General features: G+C 38.1%; 1 protein-coding gene across 5 annotated transcripts; it reads right to left on the reverse strand.

Annotated features, from left to right (window-relative positions):
* Positions 1–1,961: 1,961 nt before the first annotated feature.
* On the reverse strand, positions 1,962–21,465 carry LOC121946628 (troponin T, fast skeletal muscle isoforms-like). 5 transcript variants are annotated; one of them, XM_042491285.1, is made up of 16 exons: positions 21,390–21,464; positions 15,701–15,740; positions 15,553–15,566; positions 15,091–15,099; positions 13,174–13,320; positions 7,742–7,759; positions 7,471–7,491; positions 6,784–6,802; positions 6,630–6,675; positions 5,549–5,665; positions 5,289–5,366; positions 4,963–5,076; positions 4,748–4,857; positions 3,726–3,816; positions 3,114–3,154; positions 1,962–2,176 (listed from the first exon to the last, which is right to left on the reverse strand). In XM_042491285.1, exons 2-16 carry the CDS (start codon positions 15,718–15,720, stop codon positions 2,140–2,142), a joined length of 882 nt encoding a protein of 293 aa, XP_042347219.1. In that variant the 5' UTR covers positions 15,721–15,740; positions 21,390–21,464; the 3' UTR covers positions 1,962–2,139. The 5 variants fall into 5 exon arrangements, with proteins under 5 accessions (XP_042347219.1, XP_042347228.1, XP_042347237.1 ...); XM_042491294.1 differs by lacking the exon at positions 15,091–15,099 and having other exon boundaries at positions 21,390–21,465; XM_042491303.1 differs by lacking the exon at positions 7,471–7,491 and having other exon boundaries at positions 21,390–21,463.
* Positions 21,466–23,052: the final 1,587 nt, after the last annotated feature.

Here is a 23,052-nt window from a genome sequence, read left to right on the forward strand (position 1 = left end):
AACAGCAGAATAAAACATCCCAAAAACAACAACAACAACAACAACAACAACAACACAGAAACTCCACAGCAGCTGCAGCAGCAAACGCACCTAACACAGCAAAACAAAGCCGGACTCACCTGTCTGATGTCTTGTCCTAGAACTTGTACACCGCGAACTCCTCCTCCAGTCAGCTTAGTCTCACTGGTCCCAGTATAACCAGTCCACACTCAGCAGAAAGTCCTCACACACCAGCGAAGCTAGAAAATCCTCAGCGGCCGTTTTAGCATTTAGCATGTTAGCTTCTGTCGGCGGTCTGCCATCGTCATGGTGTTGGTCGCCTGCTGGGAAGATTTAGGAGCAGATATTGAATGTAATATACGCAACTGTGTTTTCGTTATATTATAATCACCCGAGCTAAGAGTCATTGTGATTTATTGACCTGAATGAGCCGTTTATGTCGCTAACTGTTGTGTTACACACCGGCGTTCTTCCGCCGACTCCGCCATTTTGTTTCTACGGTGGTAAACAACGGACAAATTAAATGCAGGTGTTGCGATGAAATGTGTCCCCCGTTTGAAAGTGACCCCCCTCGTTAATGCGCAGCGCCCCCCATCGGTGGGGAGGGTCATGTGCTGCCTTCTCACGCTACATGGAAATATTGTATTTATGAGTTAAGAGCACATTAACAGCCCTCAAAAGTCACTGTTGGAAAATTTCGATAATATCTGAGTTGCTGATTTGTGACGTTTGTGTGACATTTCAGGGCAGCAGAAATGGTGGGAAACATGAAAACAGTGTCAACAATTGATGGTAAACATTTTTTTATATACTTCATTATTTTGCTCCAAAAAGCTATCAATTACTTTTAGTAGTTGCACATTTTGGTATATGCATCTATTAGCTGCAGCAAGCAAGCTTTTAACTGTAAAAGGGGATGGCGAAAGTCTACATATTTGTCTGTATAAAGTACTCTTGTTTTTGAAACCTAATCAATATTAAAACAAGACCAATAACACAGAATCTTTTTCCAGAATGTCAGCTAAATGAAGGGTGTCATTTACAGTATGTGATACTCCTGTGCCCTCCTGTGGCCACAATCACACACCTGCAGCTTCAGACAGACAGGTGAGAGCAGACACACACCTGCAGCCTCAGACAGACAGGTGAGAGCAGACACACACCTGCAGCCTCAGACAGACAGGTGAGTGCAGACAAACCTGCAGCTTCAGACAGACAGGTGAAAGCAGACACACACCTGCAGCCTCAGACAGACAGGTGAGTGCAGACACACACCTGCAGCCTCAGACAGACAGGTGAGAGCAGACACACACCTGCAGCCTCAGACAGACAGGTGACAGCAGGCAAACCTGCAGCTTCCTTTATAATGCAGCTGCTGATTTGTCTCCCTCCCTGTTCTTTTCTCAAACTGTTTAGGACTTTGTTACTTTTTCTTTTACTCAAATGTGACTTGAAGTTAAACAAAGTACAAAACTGACAATTAAAATGTAAGTAAAATTACTGGTTAAGTAATAATAATTATTGAAAAGTAGGGCTACAAGTCAACTAAATCAAAACTGTAATTTGTGACTTTCAACCTGCATTATTACATTTCCAATGAAGTTGTGAGGAAGCAGACTTAATTAGAAATATATTATCAATTCAATGTTATAATAAAAATGTAAGTATATGTATATTGTTTATATAATATATATAAACAACAAAAAAATGTAGTGATGATGTTAAGATGAATAGTTAAAAAACTAAGTACTTTAGGCTATACTTTGTATAGGCAACATTTACAGTGCATAAATACTTCTGACGTGTAACTCTGACCTTTATTGTTTTGTGTTTGAATTTTCCTGCATTAACCTGCTGTTTATTTACACAAAGCTGGAGCAGACTGAGGGAGGGTCAATTATTCTAGCATTTTTACTCTCTTTTATCTCTCTTTCATTATTATTTTACACAGACACAATGAGGACATTTCAATTTTTTCTTTATTGAAGCTAAATTCATTCAGAAAACCATTTCATTCAAGCAGACGTCCAGTTGTTCAGGAGCTCCAGGTGTCTACAGGGTCCGAGCCGCTGTTGCAGCTGAGGTGAGGCCCCTCCTGTCCGGCTGACCGCATAGATCTGACCCTCACTCAGCACCCGCTCACTTCCTGCGGCGCGAGTGGGCTCCCTTCTTGCTGCTGCAAAGCGCAAAGTGCAAAAACAGAGTCAGAGGTGCACAGTCATCCTTCATGGCAGTTTGAAAATAAATATTTTAGGAAAGATACTGTAGATAGATAGATAGATAATTAAGCTACAGCCCCATCTACTGTCCAGACATGGGACTACTAGTTAAAACCTACATTTAATATTATTAAAATATCTAAATAATAATAAAATGATTAAACAGTGTAGAGTAAGCTATAATCTGTAATCAGGATCAAATCATGACAAACTGATGTCGTATCTAAGGTGGACTTTTCAGATAAACAAACAATAGTTAATTGTATTTAGTGGTAGAATTAAATTAAGTAGGCCCTTTAGTAATATGCTTAAGCACAATTTTCAAATACCGAGTATATACATTTTTACTTTTACTCTAATACATTTATTTTAAAGCTTTAGTTGGTGTTCAGTTTTGAATCATTAATACAAAAACAGCTATAAATCTGACTAATAAATGTTGACGTATTGTTATAGATTAAATTAAACTACAAGACATTAATATGAGCTCCTCCTTTACCAGTTGCAACAGTTTTGGTACTTTAATTATATTTTGACGTAAATACATTTATACTTTTACTTGAGTAACATTTTGAATGTAACAGAGTATTTTAAAACTGCAGTAGTAGCTGCAATATAATGTATGAAATTATAATGTAGCCTACTGTTGTCCACAAATAAAACAAAGACAAATAATTACTGTATTACTAAATATATGCAAGAATTTTTTTTAAAAGAAAAGCTCTAATAATTTTAACTTAAGTATCAACATTACACAGAATGTGTAAGTTGAGATTTGAAGTTTAATTGTTTTGTCATTTTCCACTGAGAACAAACTGTATGTGCACTCAAAGACATAATATGAATACTTTTTATGTTTTTCCACTTTGTTTCTGTTTCTTTGCATTTACTTACTGTTTCTGCAGCTCATCGATGCGGTTTCTGAGGGAGACCACCTGAAAGACAAACAGCTGTTTGACAGCGATCTCACCTGCACACCTTCAGGACTCTGAGATTCTCTGTTTGAAGCTGCACAACATTAAAATACCAGCAACTAAAACAACCTACAGTATCAAAACCGGGCATGTCCAGATGGTCCATAAAAAGTTTGGTTTGATTTTATTAGCACAGAGTTTCAGTAAGCAATTTACTCAAAAGGAAAACACTATTTGAATATTTTCTTCTTTTTTCTTCTCTGATCCAATGGAAGGCTAACACCGACAGCTAAACAGTCAAAATGAAAGATTTTTGCTCATTTAATTTTCATTTTTCGTAGTCTTTGAAGCTGTATGTTGTCTTGTCTGTATTGAAACACGTTGGTCTGACAGTAAAGTTGTTCATCATACCACAAGTGTTACTGAACTCTTGTCCGTGTATCAAGAAGGTGAAGTTGAGCCAGAAACTGAACTCTGCCTCACCTGAACGCCATCAGTGGACCAAACTATCTGTCCCACCAGAGAAGAAACATCCTCATATAGGAAAACTGATTTTGGGATTGAGATTGTTTTGCAGCATTTCTTTACTGACCTCATATCTCTGTCTCTTGAGCTTTTCACAGTAGTCATATTTCATTGCCTCCAGGCTGTGCAGCCACTCCCACAGCTCCTTTGCTTTTTCCCTGAAAATCACAAACAAGGAACTAAACATTCAATGAACAAACTTCCGCAGTAAAGCAGCTAAAAATAATATGCTGCTTGCTTTCCTGGGAATGAGAGCTGCAGCCAGAGCAAGATCAATCATATTACTTACATGTCATATATTGTTATTTGTAGAATAAGTAACTCAGAAATGTTACACAATTTGTACGCGATATTTACTGCACATGCTTTTGGACAGTTATTTTTTCTTCTTTATATCCAAAGGTTTTGATCACAGGGTGAATATCTGTATTTGAATAGATAAAGGAGCATATCAATGCTTCAGACTTATAATAACTGCATTGATGAGACATTCTGAGCCGTAGAAAAGTTAAATATATATTTATATATATTAACAGTGCGAAAAAGTTGATATGAACAGATTTTCTCACTCCTTTTCTTCGTTGTCTTTCTTTGTTGTTTGGGGAAAAGCATGTGTTATGTTTCAGGACTACAGTTTCTTTAATGTTTAAGGGCATGCAAACAGGAAGCATTATGTCACAAAAGAGTCAGTGAGTTACTATTTAAGCCTTACTTTGTTTACATTTTGGCAAACTGGCATCATTAAAATTATGCCAAATTAATTAACACTTCCTGCTTGCACTGTGCCCACAGATGTACATACAGATATCACAGTATTATGTTATGAGGAGTGTTTGTTTACTGGTGTGAAACTTTGTATTATGCAGCCAATTTGTTCTCATCTGCTTTTATATTTGTGTGGGCAAACAATAAAGAAAATGCTGGTGTGTAGGTGTGGGGTTCCTAACTGTTTTGTAATATTAATCTGCTCTTCATACATTTATATTATGACTGGTCCCAAAAACACAGTTAATGAGCGCTCTCTGTGGTGTCAGTATGATCCAGACTGTGACTTGTCTTCTTGTCTTCTTGCTTCATCCTGTGGGTTACCTCAGCTTGTCATCGCTGAAATCGTCAACGTTCAGAGGTTTGCATCTCTCTGCCATGATCTTCTTCTTCTTTTCTCTTTCAGTCTGCTTTTTGCCTCTCTTGCTCTCAACCTAGAAAACTCAGACTAGTTAAACATCAGGTCCTCACAAACACACAAAAACATGTGGCAAGATCTGAAATAACAACAAAAAAATAAGAAAAGAACTGAAATTGACCTTCTGCAGGTGGCTGCTGTAGCCTGATCCCATGTTGCTCAGTGCTATCTTCTTCTTGGCTTCATCCTCAGCCTTCCTGTGGGCATCGGCTTCCTCCTTCCTCATACGCTCGGCCTGAAAAATGTATTTCATGATACCACAATTTGACAGCATGACAAGTGAAAAGACAAAGGTTTTGTTGGCTTTATTTTTCCCCTTTTGCCAGTTTGACCACAAAAAAATCTAAAGAGTAAAATAACAGCATCTGAAAATCTCTTTTCTCCACTCTGCCATCACTGCTGGGTGAAAAAAAGACTAAAGTTACAGACTGAGGGGTGTGAACGTACCTCTCGTCTGGCCTGGCGCTCTTTATCCTTCTCAGCACGAATCCTCTGCTGCTCAGCTCGCTCAGCACGACGCTTCTCCTGAAGACACAAATAAAACATTATGCTGCCGTTCTTTCTGCCATGATATGAGCAGAAATCAAGCAAAGTAGTACTTTAATATTACGGTGTATTTCCACACATCTGTGAACTTTAAAATTATCATTAGATTAAAAAAACCAATGCAGGTTTTTTCAGGATTTGCTATTTGGCTAAAATCTCACAATTCTCTCTTTGAGAAAGATGAGCTCCTCCTCCTCCTTCTTCCTGCACTCAAAGTGAGCGTCAATCAGCGACTGCAGCTCAATCAGGTCTTTGTTTTGACGTTTCTTTTGAATGTCCTGCGAGAGGGCGACAAGAGACAAAAGTCACTAACAGACAGTACAGATGTTGCTGGCTTCAAACCCTCACTGATTAAAAAAATGTGTCTTCTGTAAGTGAACAACACTCATAATACTGAGCTAGAGATGATGAGCACAGTTTTCAACAGAAGGTTTTTAGTTAAATGTCCTTTTGTGGCTATAGTGCTCTTAGTGAATATTAACAAAAGCACTGGTAAGAAAAGCACATATATTGCATTTGCTCCTCTAAAGCAGACGTCGTAAACATACGTGGTCCAGCCCAAACCTACTGGTGATTCTTTCTTTTCTTTTCTTTTTTTTTTTTTTAAATTTATGGTAGCCTTATTTTTGAAGCCATTTGAGATAATACAATACCTTAAGAATCTGTACATCATTTAGGAACAATATGATAAATCCTAAAGGAAAAAAATCATCATGTAGACACACATCCTATGTTGTATCTCGTTATTCTCAAGCTCATTCTAGTATAACAGTATAACATAACAAATGCAGTCTGATGTTGAGCTTTTTTTAAAGTTACATATATAACATAGGCAAGGTAGGGATTTGATGTAAACAGCATTACTTATTCCTCTTTTTCTCACAAATTATCTTGTGTATGTGGGTTTTCTAAGTGCAAGAAAATCTGTTAAAAGCAAGGAATAAACTCCTTTCCTATTGCCAGTAGAGCAGAGCCATGTACACGGCCCTACAGCATGAGTACGCCTTTCTGTTTTGTTTTATTTTCCTGTGTGTCACATTCGACATCACGATCAGACCGGAAAACAGGTTAGTAAACAGCAGTGGTGGACAAAGAACATAACTCTGTTACTTAAGTAGTTTGGGGTTCGGTGTCTTGCCCTTGGACTTGTGGACAGGAGGAGCCGACGACATGAGACGAAGCCTACTCATTCATGCGTCATTACCTCAAGAGACATCAGTCAACAAAATCAAGTCAACTCACATCAAAGTCCACTTTCTCTCCATCAGGGATCTTTGGAGCAGAGGGTCTGTTGAAGGAAATATCATTCGAATTATTACAAAATTAACTTAAAGGTGCAAGCATAGTGAAAACATGACGTATCAGCAACAGATGAAAGATGAATAAATGTACTCACTTGAACTTCGGCTTCTCCTCTGTTTATTTTTTTCAGTGTCGAATGAGCAACAGGGAGAGAAAGCAGAGATCAAAGTGTTAGAAACATGAATATGGAGAGAGAAAAAGACTAAAAGTCTGCTAGTTAATCAGGGGGGAGATCCATGTGGACAAACTGAGTTACGCCTAAGGGCTGCAAGTTGTTTCACACCTCCAGTAAATCAAAGTAATTTAAGTAAGTCTCTATTTAACAACACTTGTCATCACGAGTGGCCAAATTCTTGTGTGTTAGCCTCGGTTTTGAGTGCTGTAAGTAAACAGTGCTACCTGACGTTTCTATTTATTATTTGTTAATTTGTTGTGCATTAGTTTGTAAATCAAACCAATAGAATCGAGACATCTGAGATGCTAATCAGGATCAGTACGGTGTGTGCCATAAATCACCACATTAACTATTTAATAGTTCTGTTCATACGTCATCGCACACTTTTCACAACAGGGAGTTTGACACTGTAGTTACTGTTAATTAATGTGCATGGTAACAAAAAGAGGAAATAACACAGGTGGGATTTTAACAGGAACAGATAAAGTTTGTGATTAGCTTTTTAATTTTTTTTTATGGGACCCTCACACTAACGAAAAACAACAGTCAACACGGGGAGAAAAACGCAAGCAAGGCAACAGTGACTCAGCAGGTAATACAAACTACCATCTTGATCTCCCTCGTCCACTGGCAGGACACATTCATGCAAAAAGAGAGAAGAAGCAGAGATGAGCAGTGGGGCCCTGTAACCATGACTCAGCATTTCTGAATCCTTCCCCCCTGTTTCTCAATATCATGAAAACAATCTGATTAATGCTGCCTTTCTCTCAAGGACGATCAGTGAAATAAACTTTATGTTGTTGATGTGTGGAAGGTGTGGGGGAGTCCCTGGCCGACGGGGAAACAGAACAACAGAGAAGAAAACAAATCAACATACCTTCCTCTTCATAGGCGTCTGCATGCAGCAAGCGTCCAAAGCAAGAGCAGAACAGAAATCATTAGTGGTCGGACTGGTCAGCCTGCTCCTGTCCTCTTTACGATGCACAGCTTATGAAGCACATTTACCAAATTGGGGTGTTCAAACTCTTAATGTACAGGCAGTGGCCGCCACTGCAGAAGTCCCATGGCTTTTCATGTCCTGCATTAATCCTGCATTAACAGGCAACTCGCACTTTTCTAACATCCCTCAGGAAACTACTTTTCCTTCTAACTGCAAAATAATCTAAATAACAGCTCCTTATTTCAATGTGATCGATGTGATCGAGGCTGTAAGTGTCATACATATGGGTGAGAAGGGGCTTGCTACCCCTACTGCTAGGTTCAGATGGCCATTGTCGGGTCGTAAAATAGCTATTTATATATATTCTTAGATGGCGACCTGTTGTGGCTGTGATAATTATCATGGAGAGGAAGGCAGGAGGAAGTCTGATGAGGTAGTTTAAGGAGCACGAATGTCTGCATCAGGTGATTAAATACAGGACTTTCAGTCAGGAGAGTGAGGTTTGTGTCTCATGAAAAACTGAGAGATTACTGTTTTAATTGAACTATATTTGATATATTTTCCTAAATCTAACAACAAAGAGACAAAACTGATTATTTTATAACATTGGATATAAAGGTCTATTAAACGGACTGATAACATCCTCTGAACCAAAGTGTGGCAGGCCCTTTGTAGCCCATATCTGTAAGACTAAAAACAACAGTGAATGGTCTCTTTTTTTCTTTTCTTTTGGTTTTGAAAAGGACATGCATAATCTATCGTTCCTCTTATGGCGTTTTGAGGCTGGCTACAGAAGCAAGTAAATCCCCATAGAGCCCCATGTTAAAATGACCAACTCTACAGCCGAAATAAACATGTTTACAGCCTGGTATACAGTAGTTTTGGTCTCTATAGCTAATTTTTCCCATTCGTGAGAACTGTATGTGGGTGAGTTTTTATGTTACTCCACCATTTACATTTCATTAAGGCTTAAAGTTACTCATAATTAAGTCTGGGCCACTTTGAGCGACAGGCCTTCTGCGGATAACTTCTCAGTCAGGTTCATCTCTATGCTCTGTTACATCTTTTAACTTTACTCTTTTAACATAAGTCTCTAACCTCTGTATGTTTTATAATTTATTGCTCTGTAAAAAACTTTGAATTGCCCTGTTATATGAAATGTGCTGCACAAATAAAGCTTCCTTGAATTGCCTCCTCCACAACTTAAGCCTCTCGGGCCAAATATAGTCACTTTTGGCTGTATGGGTGATGATGTCACAGTAGCTATGTCCCGTTATTTTACACAGTGTGTGGTCATACCCCCAATTTGATTGGACATATGACTGTTTTTCATTTTGGCATTTATGATGATGTTTTTCATTTAATTTTGACACACTAAATGCATGAAATGGAAATACAAATTAGTGTGTAGCCCCGCCCCTCTCCCTTTTTTGTTAAATTTGGTTTTCATTTAGGCATCCTAAAACTTCCATACTAGTGGTCAGCAATTACTTAATGCAGATTCATTGTTTCTGTATGCAAGAAAGCAAAACTAGATTTTTCAAAACGGATACTGCCGAAGTAGCGGACAGTGAATTCTGGGACTTCTGCGGTGCCTCCAAATGTGCGACACTGTTTGCACAGGTCATTAAAACATTTGAACAAACAAAACTAAACTGAAACATTTCCATGGAAGACTTGAATAGTGAGGATGATTGCTTTGCATCACAACACCCCAATGTAAATGCTTTAGAGCAGTTTGTAGTCTCACTCTTCATCTACGCATGGAAAGAAAGATGCTAAACACAGAGTGAAGGGAGACAAAGAAGAAGCTTTTACATGACTGAAATTGCCCATCAGCCTTTCTGCTATGGCTTTGAGCATGAATTTGCCAAAATGCAGCAGTGGCAAAAGTCATTAACAACAAAATGAAACATGGATAGAAGGTGACAGATGAGACGGGGCAGTTGATTCATGTAAAAGCAGCTGATTTTCTTCTGCTCCCTTCCAACACTTATGTGCAAATATTGAAAAAACACACATCTGACACTGAGCAATAATGTTGGAAACAGGACAAAATGTTCCATTTGTTGTGTCAGCTAACACTGATGGTGATGTGATGTGATAACTGTGGACACTTTATGGAGCAAAGCCCAAATGTTTGCTGCAGTGCACTCAAAAATAAAAGGGTTCTTCGAGGAGCCCGAAGACACCGAAATACACTTTAGGGTTCTTCATGAGAACAAGACTAAAGTGTGACACACACTGGCCTTTTCATGCCACGCCGACCCGGGAAGCAAATGTGATAAAGCTGCTGCTTTTTGATGCGTGTTGGCGCTGGAGTGTGCGGATGTTGATGCTGCAGGTGTGCATGCTTACATAAAAAACAATGGGTATTAAAAAGGACAAATTAACTCCATTTGAATATATATCATAGTGGGAAAAGTATTATAGTTATGTACATAAAATATGGCACTTATACTTAAACCTAGTTTTATATTCTTTGTTTTTGTTTGATTTATGTTCTTTGTTTTTTGTTTGTTTGTTTGTTAGCTAAGATGTGGGAGGACAATCATTGACAATAACGCCACCTAGGAAATAGTAATTAAATGGTCAGTATCAAGAGATTAACAGTGTTGTAAGAGTTACATATAGTGTGTATTTTATTCATATTTAACAGATTTCATTTAAATTGATCATGTAGGTTGAGCCCATTTGTTTGATCTCTGGAGTAACCTTGTGTTTCTGTGTGTTTTGTCATTAAGATTGTGGGTCAACACCTACTGTTTTTCTTTTGTATGGCGACATTTCCAAAAAAAAAAAAACTACATAAAAAAATTGTAAAGTTGGTTTTGGGAGTGTATATTGTACATATTGAGTAATCCAAATAAAGTCTTTGTGTTTGGATGTGTCTTACACTGCTGGTGTGTGTTGCCTCACGAGAAGCTGTAATATTCATAACAATGGAATAAATGAACATATTAACTTTGCTATTCTTCAACAGTCCGGCTATAATTGTATTTTGTCTACTGTATGCTGTATTTATATTTAAATGCTTTGTGTTGACTTGCCTCCCATTGCTGTTTCTTGGCCAGGTTATCATAGTAAATTTATCTGGTTAAATGAAGGTCAAATAAATAAATAAAACTTGTTTTGAGGGTGGTACAAGAAAATGGAGTTACGGTTATTCAAATAAAAAGGGTTTATCAAGTACGTGTGCAGCAAAAGGTCGTATCATTATGTGGCATGATGAAGAGAGGTTTTGCTTACAAAATAATAAATAAACTTGTGTCTGGAGTTGGTCTAAATTAATTAAAATGTTAAATCTGGCCTGACTTTGCAGCCTTGCTTCTGACCTTTGTTTAACAATGGTTGTAGCTTCTCTGCTCTGCTATGAGCGGGTTTAGCATACACTGGCAGCCAGTTTAAGCTGTCTGAACCATTAAGTTGGCCTTATTAGCTTCATTGTGTCTATGTTTAGCTCAACACGGACAAATCACTCCTGTGTTCGGAGAGGACGTGCTAAATTTAGCGATATAACATGTGGGTTTTGTGTTTGTTGTTTTGGTTTTTCCAATTTATTGATACCATCTGCTCCTACTGAGAATGCATCCTGACCTCTTTACTCACTCTGCAAATTCAAAACTTTTGTCATACTGGGCGGTTATGAAGAGAAGGTAGATCCAGTGGAAAGGGCTAAAGGGAAGCTAAAGGGGAACTTGATTAGTGAGCTGCAAAAATATCAAACCTAACAAGACATTTGAGTCGTCAGATTTTTTATCTAGAACAAGTGGAAGAAAATCTGTCAGTGGAGTGTGATAATTCAGCACTGTAGCCTGATGTCTACTGCAGAGACTCTGAACAGGAGAATATCTCCACACACTGGCAGATTTCTATCACTGCATCAAGGAAAATAACTGTCAACACCAGTTTTAGTGTGATTAGAGTTTCTGCTCGTCTCTAGCACCTCCTTACAGTTTTAGATCATTTTTTAAAAAAAGCACATCTACTCTGAAAAGTTCAGAATTATGAGTAAATTACTTAATATTAGGAGCAATAAGATGCGCATCAGCAGACTCATATTGTAGAAACTGAGTCATGGTTGGATTATTTAATGGGCCGAGTAGGCACAGGCCCAGAGGCCAAAAGTGTCAGGGGGCCATCTGGCCTTCACTCGCAAAATGTAAAATTAACACATACTGACCAGGAAGATTCAAAATGACAGAAAAAAGGGTGCAAAGCTCCTACTAAAAGACAGAAAATAATGACAATAACATGCAAAACAACCATAAAGACAGACAAAACAACTACAAGGAAACAAAATACAAGTACAAATACATATATTGCTATATTATATTATATTATATTACTGACTGAAAAAGTGACACCAAATTACCTCAAAGAGATGCAAACAACTCCAAAAATACAAGAAAAAAAAAAACACCAGGAGACACAAAATTACCACAAAGAGACACAAAACAATGACATACAAAGACACCCAAAACAACCACAAGGACACATAAAGTGACTACAAAGTCACTACGCAAAACTACAATATTACCTCAAAGACACAAAAACAACTCCAGAAACGCACTAAACATTCACAGGTAGACACAAATGACAACAGAGTGAAAAAAATGAATTTCCCTTCCAGGTATTAATTAAGTATATTTAAAAAATGACTACAAGGAAACACAAAATGATAGAAAAGACACAAATTTACCTCAAACAAAACCAAACAACTCCAAAAACACACAAAACAATCACATGGAGACACAAGATGACAACACAACAAAAATACAAAAAAGTCGCAAAATTATCTCAAAGAAACACAAAATAATTACGAGGAGACACACAATGACCACAAAAACACCACAAAGTCTGTGTGTCTGGCTCGTACGTAGGAAAAGTGGTGGGGCCCTTCACATATCTGTGCCCAGGGGCCCCATTGTCTCATAATCCGCCCATGATCTGAGTCCTGGGTCATGAGGATTGGCCTAACATAAAGAATGCATTTCTAAAAACATTACTTTGAAGGACAAAATATAGAAATCCTAAGTGAAACTTTGCAAAACTTACTGACTGAACTAAATGGTTCGGGTTATTTATTTATTATCAGTGTGGGAATTGTATTGATTGTTATCATGAGTGTGACTGGGTTTTTGACATTAGAAATGTTAATTTCATTTAAAGATGTAGATTTTTTTATAAAGGAGGGACATAAAAGATGATTGAGCAAAAACTGAAATCACACCAACTGTCCTTTGAGACTCGTGACTTGTCAGGCAGGATATGTTTTGCAGCGTGTTGATGCTGACAGGACCGTCTATGCTAGGGAGCAGAGTGCTGAATGTCCTGCAGAAGAACAGTGAACTGCCCATGCCACGTACCTTCCTCCTCATGAACCACCTGCTGCACCACCTCTGGCTCTGGTTCTGGCTCTGGTTCTGGTTCTGGTTCAGGCTCTACCTCTGGTTCTGCCTCTACCTGGGCCTCCGCCTCAGGGGCTACTTCTACTTCTACTACCTCCTCCTGGGCTACGGGCACGCAGCATGCACCAAACCGCCGGGGAGAGGGAGGGTGTCGGAGAAGGCCGTTAATGAAGACCAAAGACATGACAAAAAGTGAGAGATTACTTTAGTTACAGAGAGGGTGGATGGATGAGCGAGTGACAGAGCTGCTGGAGAGAGAGAAACACATGATGATGAGAGGAAGCCAGTTGACCTTTCACACAGAAGCCATATTCAACTGTCGAACTGTGGAAAACTTCCCGCAGAGCTGTAACTTCAGTCCTGATGTTGTGTGTAGAGATGTATAACTCAAACGTATCTTAACGTGCAAATTCCAACTCGACTGACAGAATATGGAAGCAAAGATTATGTGCAATCGTTGAATTAAAACAATGGGAGTGAATGGTTTTCTTTCACTGTTAGAATATGTTTTTTCTATCGAGCTTTTATTACCATTTCAAGTTTTTACCTGCAGATTGTTTTAGTGGATTTGACAACACCTTTGGTGATTGTTGGTCACATCAAGGGTGTTTTCATACATTTCCCTTCTGAAAAATGTACTAAATTTACTGTGTTTCTGGGAGAAATACCACCAAGAAAAGTGTTTTTATATGTTACTTGTGTTCTCATCTATAATCACAACATTAAACACACTTTTCTGACTACAATTAAAAAGTTTAAAAATGCAGTGGTTGAAGTACTCAGATCTTTTACTTAAGCAAAAGTAGCTATAGCACAGTTTAAAAACAGTTACATACATACAAACATACATCAAAATTTGATTTTTTTGAATCATAATCTGGAAAGCAACTACTTACTAAAACTTCCACATAAGTGTAATTTAACAAAAAAATACAATATTTACCTCTGACATGTAGAGGTGAAGAGGTATAATGCAGCATAAAATGGAAGCACTCAAGTAAAGTACACGTACCTAAAGTACCAGTAGGCTGTATCCTGATTAAGACCTTCAAGGTCAAAAATTTGCATCATTACATTTTGAGGATACAGCAATATTCAGTATGGGGATCACCTTTGTCCTGCACCTGCACCCAACTGAAATGTGCTAATTTCCACCTTTTTCTTTTATTTTTTAATATAATCTTTTGAACACTCATGTGTTCAATCATCACTGAGTCTCTGTCACTGGAAATAACTCCAGTTTTATGAGTCGTCCAGGTAGTTTTCCATCTCCACTGTTAGAAATATAGCCGTTGTGTGAATGAGGTCAACGACAGCTGCATTGATGTGACATCAACAGATGACAATGTAAACATGTCACATGTTGAGAAAATAAATGCAGAGAGCGCAGGAGCTCACTCACATTTTTTTTCTCTAACATGTGATTCAAAACATCACTCAGTTCGGAAAAGTCACCCTTTACTTGGAAGTGTTTGACTGACAGTCGTGAGTTAGTTCGCTTTTTACCTACCAGAAGATAAACGTCTTTTCTGCACAGACAATTAGATATTAAATAACTGCCCTCTTAAAAAGGCCTTCACTGATTAACCTAAAAATATATTTTAATGAAACTGGGGGGAAATAAAGCAACAAGATAAATCTGATCTGTTTAACTTTGATAACCTAATAAAGAGATATGAAGTGTCACAGTTTAGCTTTGCATTTAGGAAATCCTACTATGACTCAAATTAAATCTGTGCAGATGTTCGGACATCTTGTACGAAAAGCAGGTGTCAGAGTCAAACACTTCAAGTTAAGGGTGAAATCAGGCAGCTGACAAATTAGTGCAATGTAAAGAAAAAGAGTTTTAAATGGAATCGATTCAGTCGTCTTTACCTTCCTCCTCTTCAGTTTGGGAAAAGAAAGTTGGGATAACAGAAACAAATATAACATGATGTCATTTGATATAAATTACTTCAGTTTTAAAAAAGTCCAATTAAGTTTTTATGAAATAATTGTGACATTTTTTAAAAATGTAAATCCAAATGCATTCAAAACGTGGTAAAAATGAATTCATATACAGTATGTTAGCAGTGTATTTGAGGCATATTTCGAATATATCATGAGAAATAAAATTAATTATCCTTAAAATAACAAATTCACATCCAAGTCTGTGTGGACAAAATGCCTTTCAAAGTTAGTAAAAAAAAAAACTTGAAATAAAAAATAGCAAATTATGTTTGTTTTATTTAAAGCATTTTTATGTCATAATTTTGAATAGTCATATAGCTTGGTTTTTTTTCATACATATAAGTTACATGCAAAAGAAATAAAACAAACTGAGTGGTTGTCACTTACCCTCGACCTGATCCCTGAAATATTAAAGAAGAGACATTTAAAATCAATCAGGCATGAAATCCCAGCTGACTTATCTTCATGAGTTTGTTGAAAGTTAAACGTGATAACACTACATCACACAGCAATGTGTGTTATTTTTGACACTTACAGATCCTCAGTGTCAGACATGGCGACAGCAAACTTCACACCTGAAGGAGAGGACGAAGAGTCTGATGAGTTTACAGTGTTGAAATAGCAGCAGAGAAACTGTCGGTATGAAAGGGTTAAGAGTTTGTTCCACACAGGCATCTGTCCTCTTGCAGAAATAAACTTCTCCAGTTCACTTTTTATTTTATATCAAACTGGAAATCTGTTTTTTTGATTAAATACTGATTAAAAAAAATACTTAATAACCTAAAAGAAATAGATTTTTACACTTTTTTGTAGAGTGAGATGATTGAAACCACGTTTTTAAATGACCCGTCTAACTCTTGGAGAGAAAGCCAATAAGCAAATTTCCCAAACTATTCCCTCAAAGACGGATTTGTACTTGGACCCCAATGATCTCAAACTATAAATCTGGTAAACCACATCTTAAAGATTCAACAGTTTATATCTCTCTTTCCAGTTCTGGGATGGTTTTGGATCCAGCTCTGGCAACATGTTTAGTTTTCTTTTGACTTTGGCCCTTATGATTCATACTGAATGAACAAATGATGCACCATCAAAGGGTCTGTTTACCAAAATAATAATTAGCAGACATCACTGTAAACAGTTTTCAGAGGAGCTTTTTCTTTTGCTATGAAATAGTTCAAATTAAGGTTGTGTTGGTTTACCCAATCTGACGCTTGACACTAAATAAGAGCGCTGTTCTTTGAAGAAATTGAGCATTTTGTCTCTACGTGAATTAGCGAACGGACCGCCTTTAAGTCATGTAGACAAACGGTCGCTCCAGAGTCTACTCTAAGCACTCGGACAAAGTATTTCTGAATTTGTACAGGCCTGCGACACCCACGTTGTCCTAAATCACTCACTTGTTCACTCATTCACTATATTTACACACTAAATATTTTTGATCAATAGTTAAGCAGAAAATTGAGATTTGGTACACTTATGAATAACTTACAAAATTAACTTAATCACTGACAGTTACTAAGACATATTTCATTGCTGGATTGTTTGCAAAAAGTACTTTCATGCCCATTGTGGATCATTTTAAGAGTACTTTAGAGTGAGATAGGATTAGAATGAAATAGAAACAGAATTCAGTCACAAAAAATATTTAAGGGTATTTATAATGTACTATATGGAAAATAGGGAGTGATTTTGGACACAGATCCAAAGCTTTTCCGATGCTGTGAGTACCACAAAATAAATTCCATTCACCTCCGTGGGCCAGAAGACATTGTGATGTCGGAAAAGCACAGGTGTGAATAACAAAATTAACGATGGCTGAGTTAATAATAAAATTAACAATGGCTGAGTTCCACTTGGCTGTTTTGATTTCAGGTTCCTGGTATTGCGTGTGTTGGCTCACGTTCGCTCTCACAGGGACACCTGAATAGAACAAAGGCATCGTTTGAGTAGTTAATATTAACACGTGATTTTCCTACCACGAGAAGTCAAAATGTCTGCTGTCACACAGGACCGTCAGGAGGCAGATATCTCAACAGTTGGAAAAATCTGATGTGAAATAGTTGCATAATTAAATACAAAGAGATAGGAATAAAAATCTGTTTTTGTAGTTTTGGTGAAGCAACCCTCTAACACAAATTCACAAATTCAAACTATTCAACTTCAAGCACTCTCACACATTTCCAACACACGCTTCGCCCTCACCACTAAGCCCTTATCCCTCTGTTTTGCATGTTCATGTTTAGGGGTAGGGTGTCCAAATTCTTGTTGAGACAGAGGATTAGGGTGAAGTGTTCGGACTACATGGCCCTCCAAACGGAGGTTTTTTAGAGCCACACTTCAAACCCACATATGTATTTTCTTTGTTACTACAGATTTAAAAATTACAATAACCAGCGTATTATCTTAGTTTAATGTTGTTTCAATATATCGTGGGCTTTTTCTTTAAAACAAGGATAATAAAAAATAAAATCACTTCTGTGCAGATGTCTCAGTAACTATTAACTAGCCAGCTAGCGAACATTACATTGTTATTGTAGATTTGTGGATGACATTCCCACTTTCTGACATATTCCCATGTTACAGTCTCCCACTGATGGCAGATCACGCCCAAAGTTGGGGCACTTGTTACCACTCCACATAGTGGCCAACAGTGGAATTACAACTCTCGAGCAGTGGTGCAGTGGTAGTTGATGAAGTGGGCGTACTATTGGGATCGATGGGTAGTTAACCGAGGAGGACGTGTGAATACTCTCCGATATGTTCTGATGGCTTTTCAGCTGATAGGTGGGTATACTGTAGTTATCCAGAAAAGTAAGACGGTATACCACATATACCCTCCACTACACTACCAAGTCCGCCATGTGTTGTGGTGGAGCCAAAAAAGACTTTTTGCCCATTGACTTATATGGCAAAGGAGATTTCCGTAAACCAGTGGATACATTTTTATTGAGCGTCACAATGCAAAATAACTCGTTTCGCAATCAGGTTTTGATCCACTTAGACCGATAACATTAAGAAATTCTAGAAGAGCCATAAGATTAAATCATTTTATCCCCATTCAAGTTAGCGGAGCACTAATCGAGAAGTAGCCAGCTCAGCCGGTGGTCTAAAGTGCACCTGCTCTTTGGGCCTGACGATGCTGAAGCATTGATCATCTGGGCAATTTCAAAATGCAGAAATTGAGCTTTCTTGTCTTCATGCACCCCTGTGCAACTTTCATAGAAATAAGCAGGGCTCAATCTCCAGTGCTGTATCCAGGTTTCATCATACATCCATGGTCCGGGCAGGGAGGGTAGGAGCACCGGTTGCTAACAATATCCTACAGAGCGCTGCTAGTTGCCTGGTAATGAAGCAGAGCTCTTTTTGATTTGATGACTTGTTTGATCGATTTGTAGCATGAAACTTGTTAACAAATCGCAAGCATCCTGACAACCTCAGAAAGATTTCCTGTGGCTGACGCAAGAGAGATCCAGTAATACTTGTGTCTGTTTCCATAATGCCTGAAAATGGATTATGTACGTGGCCTTGAAGGGTTTTCCCATTTCATAGGGGAAGTTCTTAACCATTATTCCTTGTAACTCTGTTGCGTGGGCTATGTGGCACTCCAAAACATAGGGTAGGGGTAAAAATAAGAAATGGGATTGGGCCCACTGTTGGCGCAGACAGCCAGTCAAGACTCGCATGATTTACACCGATGGCCTGGATTCCTGGATTCAACACCGGCTTTCACAGTTCATAAAGAAATGCCAGGCTCCTATAGATGGGAGATACCCCTCTAATCCGCCTAAGTTCTTGCTGACTGTATGACGCGTCATTTTTCAGTCCAAATGGGAACAAGGAGGAGCTCTGTTGGAGACAATGTGGAAGGATTTCTGCTCACTGTATATTCTATATATCATATTTGATATATATAAAGTGTCTTTGGATGACTCCTTCACACTTAGCAGTGAGCACAGCTGCAGAGGACTCGGGGGATTAGTCCTGGATCATATTTCTACCCATCAGCTGAGGAACGGTGTCCAAATAGTTGCTTTAATCCCTCGGCTCGGTCCAGCGGGAGGATCCTCAGCGCTCAAACAGCCAATCGGCGTCCGCCTTCAGCAAACGAGCTCTTTGATCGACTTACAGCTGACAGCGGCCTCACCTCGGTGTGTCCAGCACACACTCAGTACATGCCGACACTTCAGCACGCTGTATATTTAGTGGATGGCCACTTCATTTCTTCAGTATGAGAACACTGAATGCTGCAAAGTGTTTCTGAGTCTTTCTGAAATTGAAACTTGGCGCTGAAATTGAAAGACTGAAGAAACAGGTGAGACCGTAGCGGAGAATCACATCCTGAGCCAATCCAGAGCAAATTTAGATTGAGATGGCAATATGAGATGAATTTAAAGGCCGATATATTGGTCTGGCGAAGGATGTGAAGTTCACTTCTGGGAATAAACAGACGTTATGTGTCATCACTATCTCAAAACTTCAGATCTACAAAATGCCGGCCTGGTTTTCAGGTCGCCTACGGTGGCTTCACTGGTGTTTTAAATTCAAGTTTAAAGTTCAGCATACTGACAAGAGGTTAAAGGAGGAGAATATGTATATACATGAATTTTTCAAAATTTATAAAAGAGAAAAAAAGAGGTCTAACTAAAACCACAAATCTGACAATGCAGCGTCAGTGTGTCTCACAAATTTTCACGTGAAACATGGGAGAAAAAAAACACATTTACGAGAACATTCGTGACAAGAAGTTACGCCAATTTTCAAGCAAAATATTGTCAAAAATATAACAAAAGTATATTAAAACAGATGTGTAGGAGAGCGACAAGCAGAAAAAAGCTTGCTTACAAACTCCCAAACAGTCAAAGTTGTGAAAAAACTATTTTTTTAAAACTTCAGGCAAAAATGTTCTGCCTGATATAGGTCTAATTCCTGAAACATCACAATAAAAACATCATTTTTACAAGCTAGACAGTGTGTGAGAGTTTGTCTGCAAGTTGAGCTTCTCCAAGCAACCAGCTCTGTACCCTCAGATATAATGCTCTTATTGTGCTACATTAGAGCTTGAAGGCTCTGTCTGTGTTTTGGGTTTTTTTTCTAGATTATTTTTTGGGCTTCACACGTTTCTCTTAAGCGTGGAAGGGGAGAAGGAACAGGAATGACGTGTAGCAAAGGGCCGAGTTTGGAATCAAATTGGCGGCTGTGTGGTGAGGACGTAGCCTCTGTGCATGGGGCGCCCGCTCTACCGACTGAGCTACGAGGCTCGCCATTATTTCTGAGTTCTGAGCTGTTTTAAGATACTGAGCTTCAAAGTTTTCATTCCAAATAACATAAATAATATGAAGCTTTTTGTTTTCTAGATAAATAGTCCAAAAATGTACATAACTTAAAGTAACACCTCAAATAATGTTTGTAAGTTGCCACAAAGTAAGAATTTATGAATAACTCAATTTTGACAAAAAATATCAGATAGAGCCTTATTAGGTGAAGAATTTGGACAGTTAAACAGGCCGCTATTTATATAATGTCAAATTTCAAAGCCAATGTGGCAAGTACACAATTTGGAGGTAAATGTGGACTTCCATTTAAGAATATTTAAAGATAATGCTGATGTGAGGGTAATAGTGATAAGAAACTAAATTAAAGAGTCACAAAACATAAAGTAATAGCTCCAATTCACAGCTGAGCACCTCAACACTACATAAAGTGAAGGTGCAAACTGTTCTAATTTCACAGATCATTTGGCAGTACATCACAGTACTTTATACGTCTTTGATGACCCAAATATACTCATCTTTCCTTCGAGAGTTCTTTAGTTTAACCCTGTCAGTTCAAATGATGATCTTTGACCTTTAAAGGTACATAAAGCGTATGGTTAGATTACATGAAGTGACATTTTTATGAATCACTTAAATCAATCTGGTCTCAAGACACTGGAGTCCTGCTCTCGAGCCGGGCTGTTAACCATCCCAAACATAAACTACACATGTTTGACATGCGGAGGAACATGTCCTCGACTATGTCAAAGTCCCTCCTGAGGTTACAGCCTGCAGAGTTGGAGAGAATTTTCTCTTTCAGCACTTGAAGCTCTTATTTCCTGCTGCTCACAAAAGCAACAAAATCTAAAAAAAACAGCGATTTTGGCTAAAAGGGAGACAAATAGTCAGAAACATGTATCAGGTAATGACGATTGATTTTGGGTTAGGTTAGGTCAGTGGTGGTCTTACCTCAGAGAGGGAGAGAAGCTCCTCGGACGATGAAGATGAAGGTCTGTAAGAATCTGCAGGCTCGGCTCAGAGAATAAGTCCTTGTGTTATAGTGATACTTGAGCTCATCAGGTCCTTATTGGCTGCGGGATGAGAGTGAGGTGTGTGTGTGCGTAGTGTTTATGTTTATGTGTGGAAAAGATGGGGACCGGCGGGGGGAGGCTGGCATGACCCTGGAGAAGGAGATGGATGAAATACTGTGGATGGAAGAGGAGGGCTCAGGTTTTGGAAAGGAGCAGCTGAGAAGCTTCTGTTGCTAAATTTACAGTGATAGAAGGCTGAGAGGGGGGGTTACACATCAGCTTGGCATCCAGACAATGGAGGGAAAGTGTGTGTGTGGGCGCGTGTGTGTCTGTGTGTGTGTGAGCATGAGCATGAGCATGTGTGTGTGTGTGTGTGTGTGTGAGTGCCACACACTTCATCAACCAGTCAGTCAATCAGTCAGTGCAGAGTAACAGAATATTAGAACAATAATAGAACAGAACTAAAAACACAATGCCCATCACTAATCAGTCAAATTGAATGTGATTCTTAGAGAAATACAAATACATATTAATGAGATATTTACATATATAGCCTACTTTTTTCCAGGAAAAACTGCTCTCTTATATGTCAGGGTTTTATACCTAACAAGTCTGATTCAATAAACAATATTAAAATAAAAAGCAGACTTGTGGCCTGTCCTATAATGGCGTCGGCCTTAAAGTTTTCTGTAGTTCCCCCTCTGATGGATCTCAAACTTAGCTGCACCAGTTGGGATCAGTCTGATCGGGCAGTTTGAGGTGAGATGAATGAGGTAAGCGAAGAGAGCCATTTGCTGAAGGTGGGTTTAATAATACATTTAATATTAAATTTAAAAAATCAAATTATTAGTTTCAATGTTTGTAAAGTTCAACTGCATTAGTATTTTCACTAGTGCTTGTTAGCCCTTTAAAACCAGAGCAAATTAGTTTGATTTCTTTAAAAAAAAAAAAAAAAAAACATAGGGAGAATGCAATTAACAAGTCATCAAAATGTTTGTATTTCAAGCACTAAAGCAATGTTCAAACATGAACCAGTTTTAAAAAGATGTACAAGGATATGATACTTATGCAATACAAACACAGTCACCAGGTGTGTACAGGGATTACTGTGTAATTATTTATTTTGTTCTATTTTGTAGTATTATTTCCTTTTTTAATCTCTTCCCCTTTTTTCAAAAATAACAATGTAAATATGTTCACAAATAGTTATATATGGTTTATATAGTTTAAAGTTTATATATATAGCTATATATAGAGAGATTTTTCCTAATTTTTTTATATTTTCCTAGTCCTAGTTTAGTTCAAATTAGTTTTCCCAACTAATTTTGAGGTCATTTTCTTGTGTCCTTTTTCTAATTTCTAGAAATTTGTGGGACATTTTTTGCTAAGTTGGTCATCGCCCTTTCCATCATGTTTTTTCAAAGAAATCAAACCAATTTGCTCATGTTTCAAAGAGTTAAATAAATTGTGAAACGTATCTGAACGCAGCACAAGAAAACTGATGTTGATCCAGGTTTCAAAGAGTTAACCTTGTTCACAAAGCTCGTTAACTAATTAACCTGATTGAAGGAGCTTTACAGCAGAGGCCTTGGCATGGCAGC

Source organism: Plectropomus leopardus, chromosome 1 (genome assembly GCF_008729295.1).
Source record: "Plectropomus leopardus isolate mb chromosome 1, YSFRI_Pleo_2.0, whole genome shotgun sequence".
In the NCBI taxonomy this organism is placed as follows: domain Eukaryota; kingdom Metazoa; phylum Chordata; class Actinopteri; order Perciformes; family Serranidae; genus Plectropomus; species Plectropomus leopardus.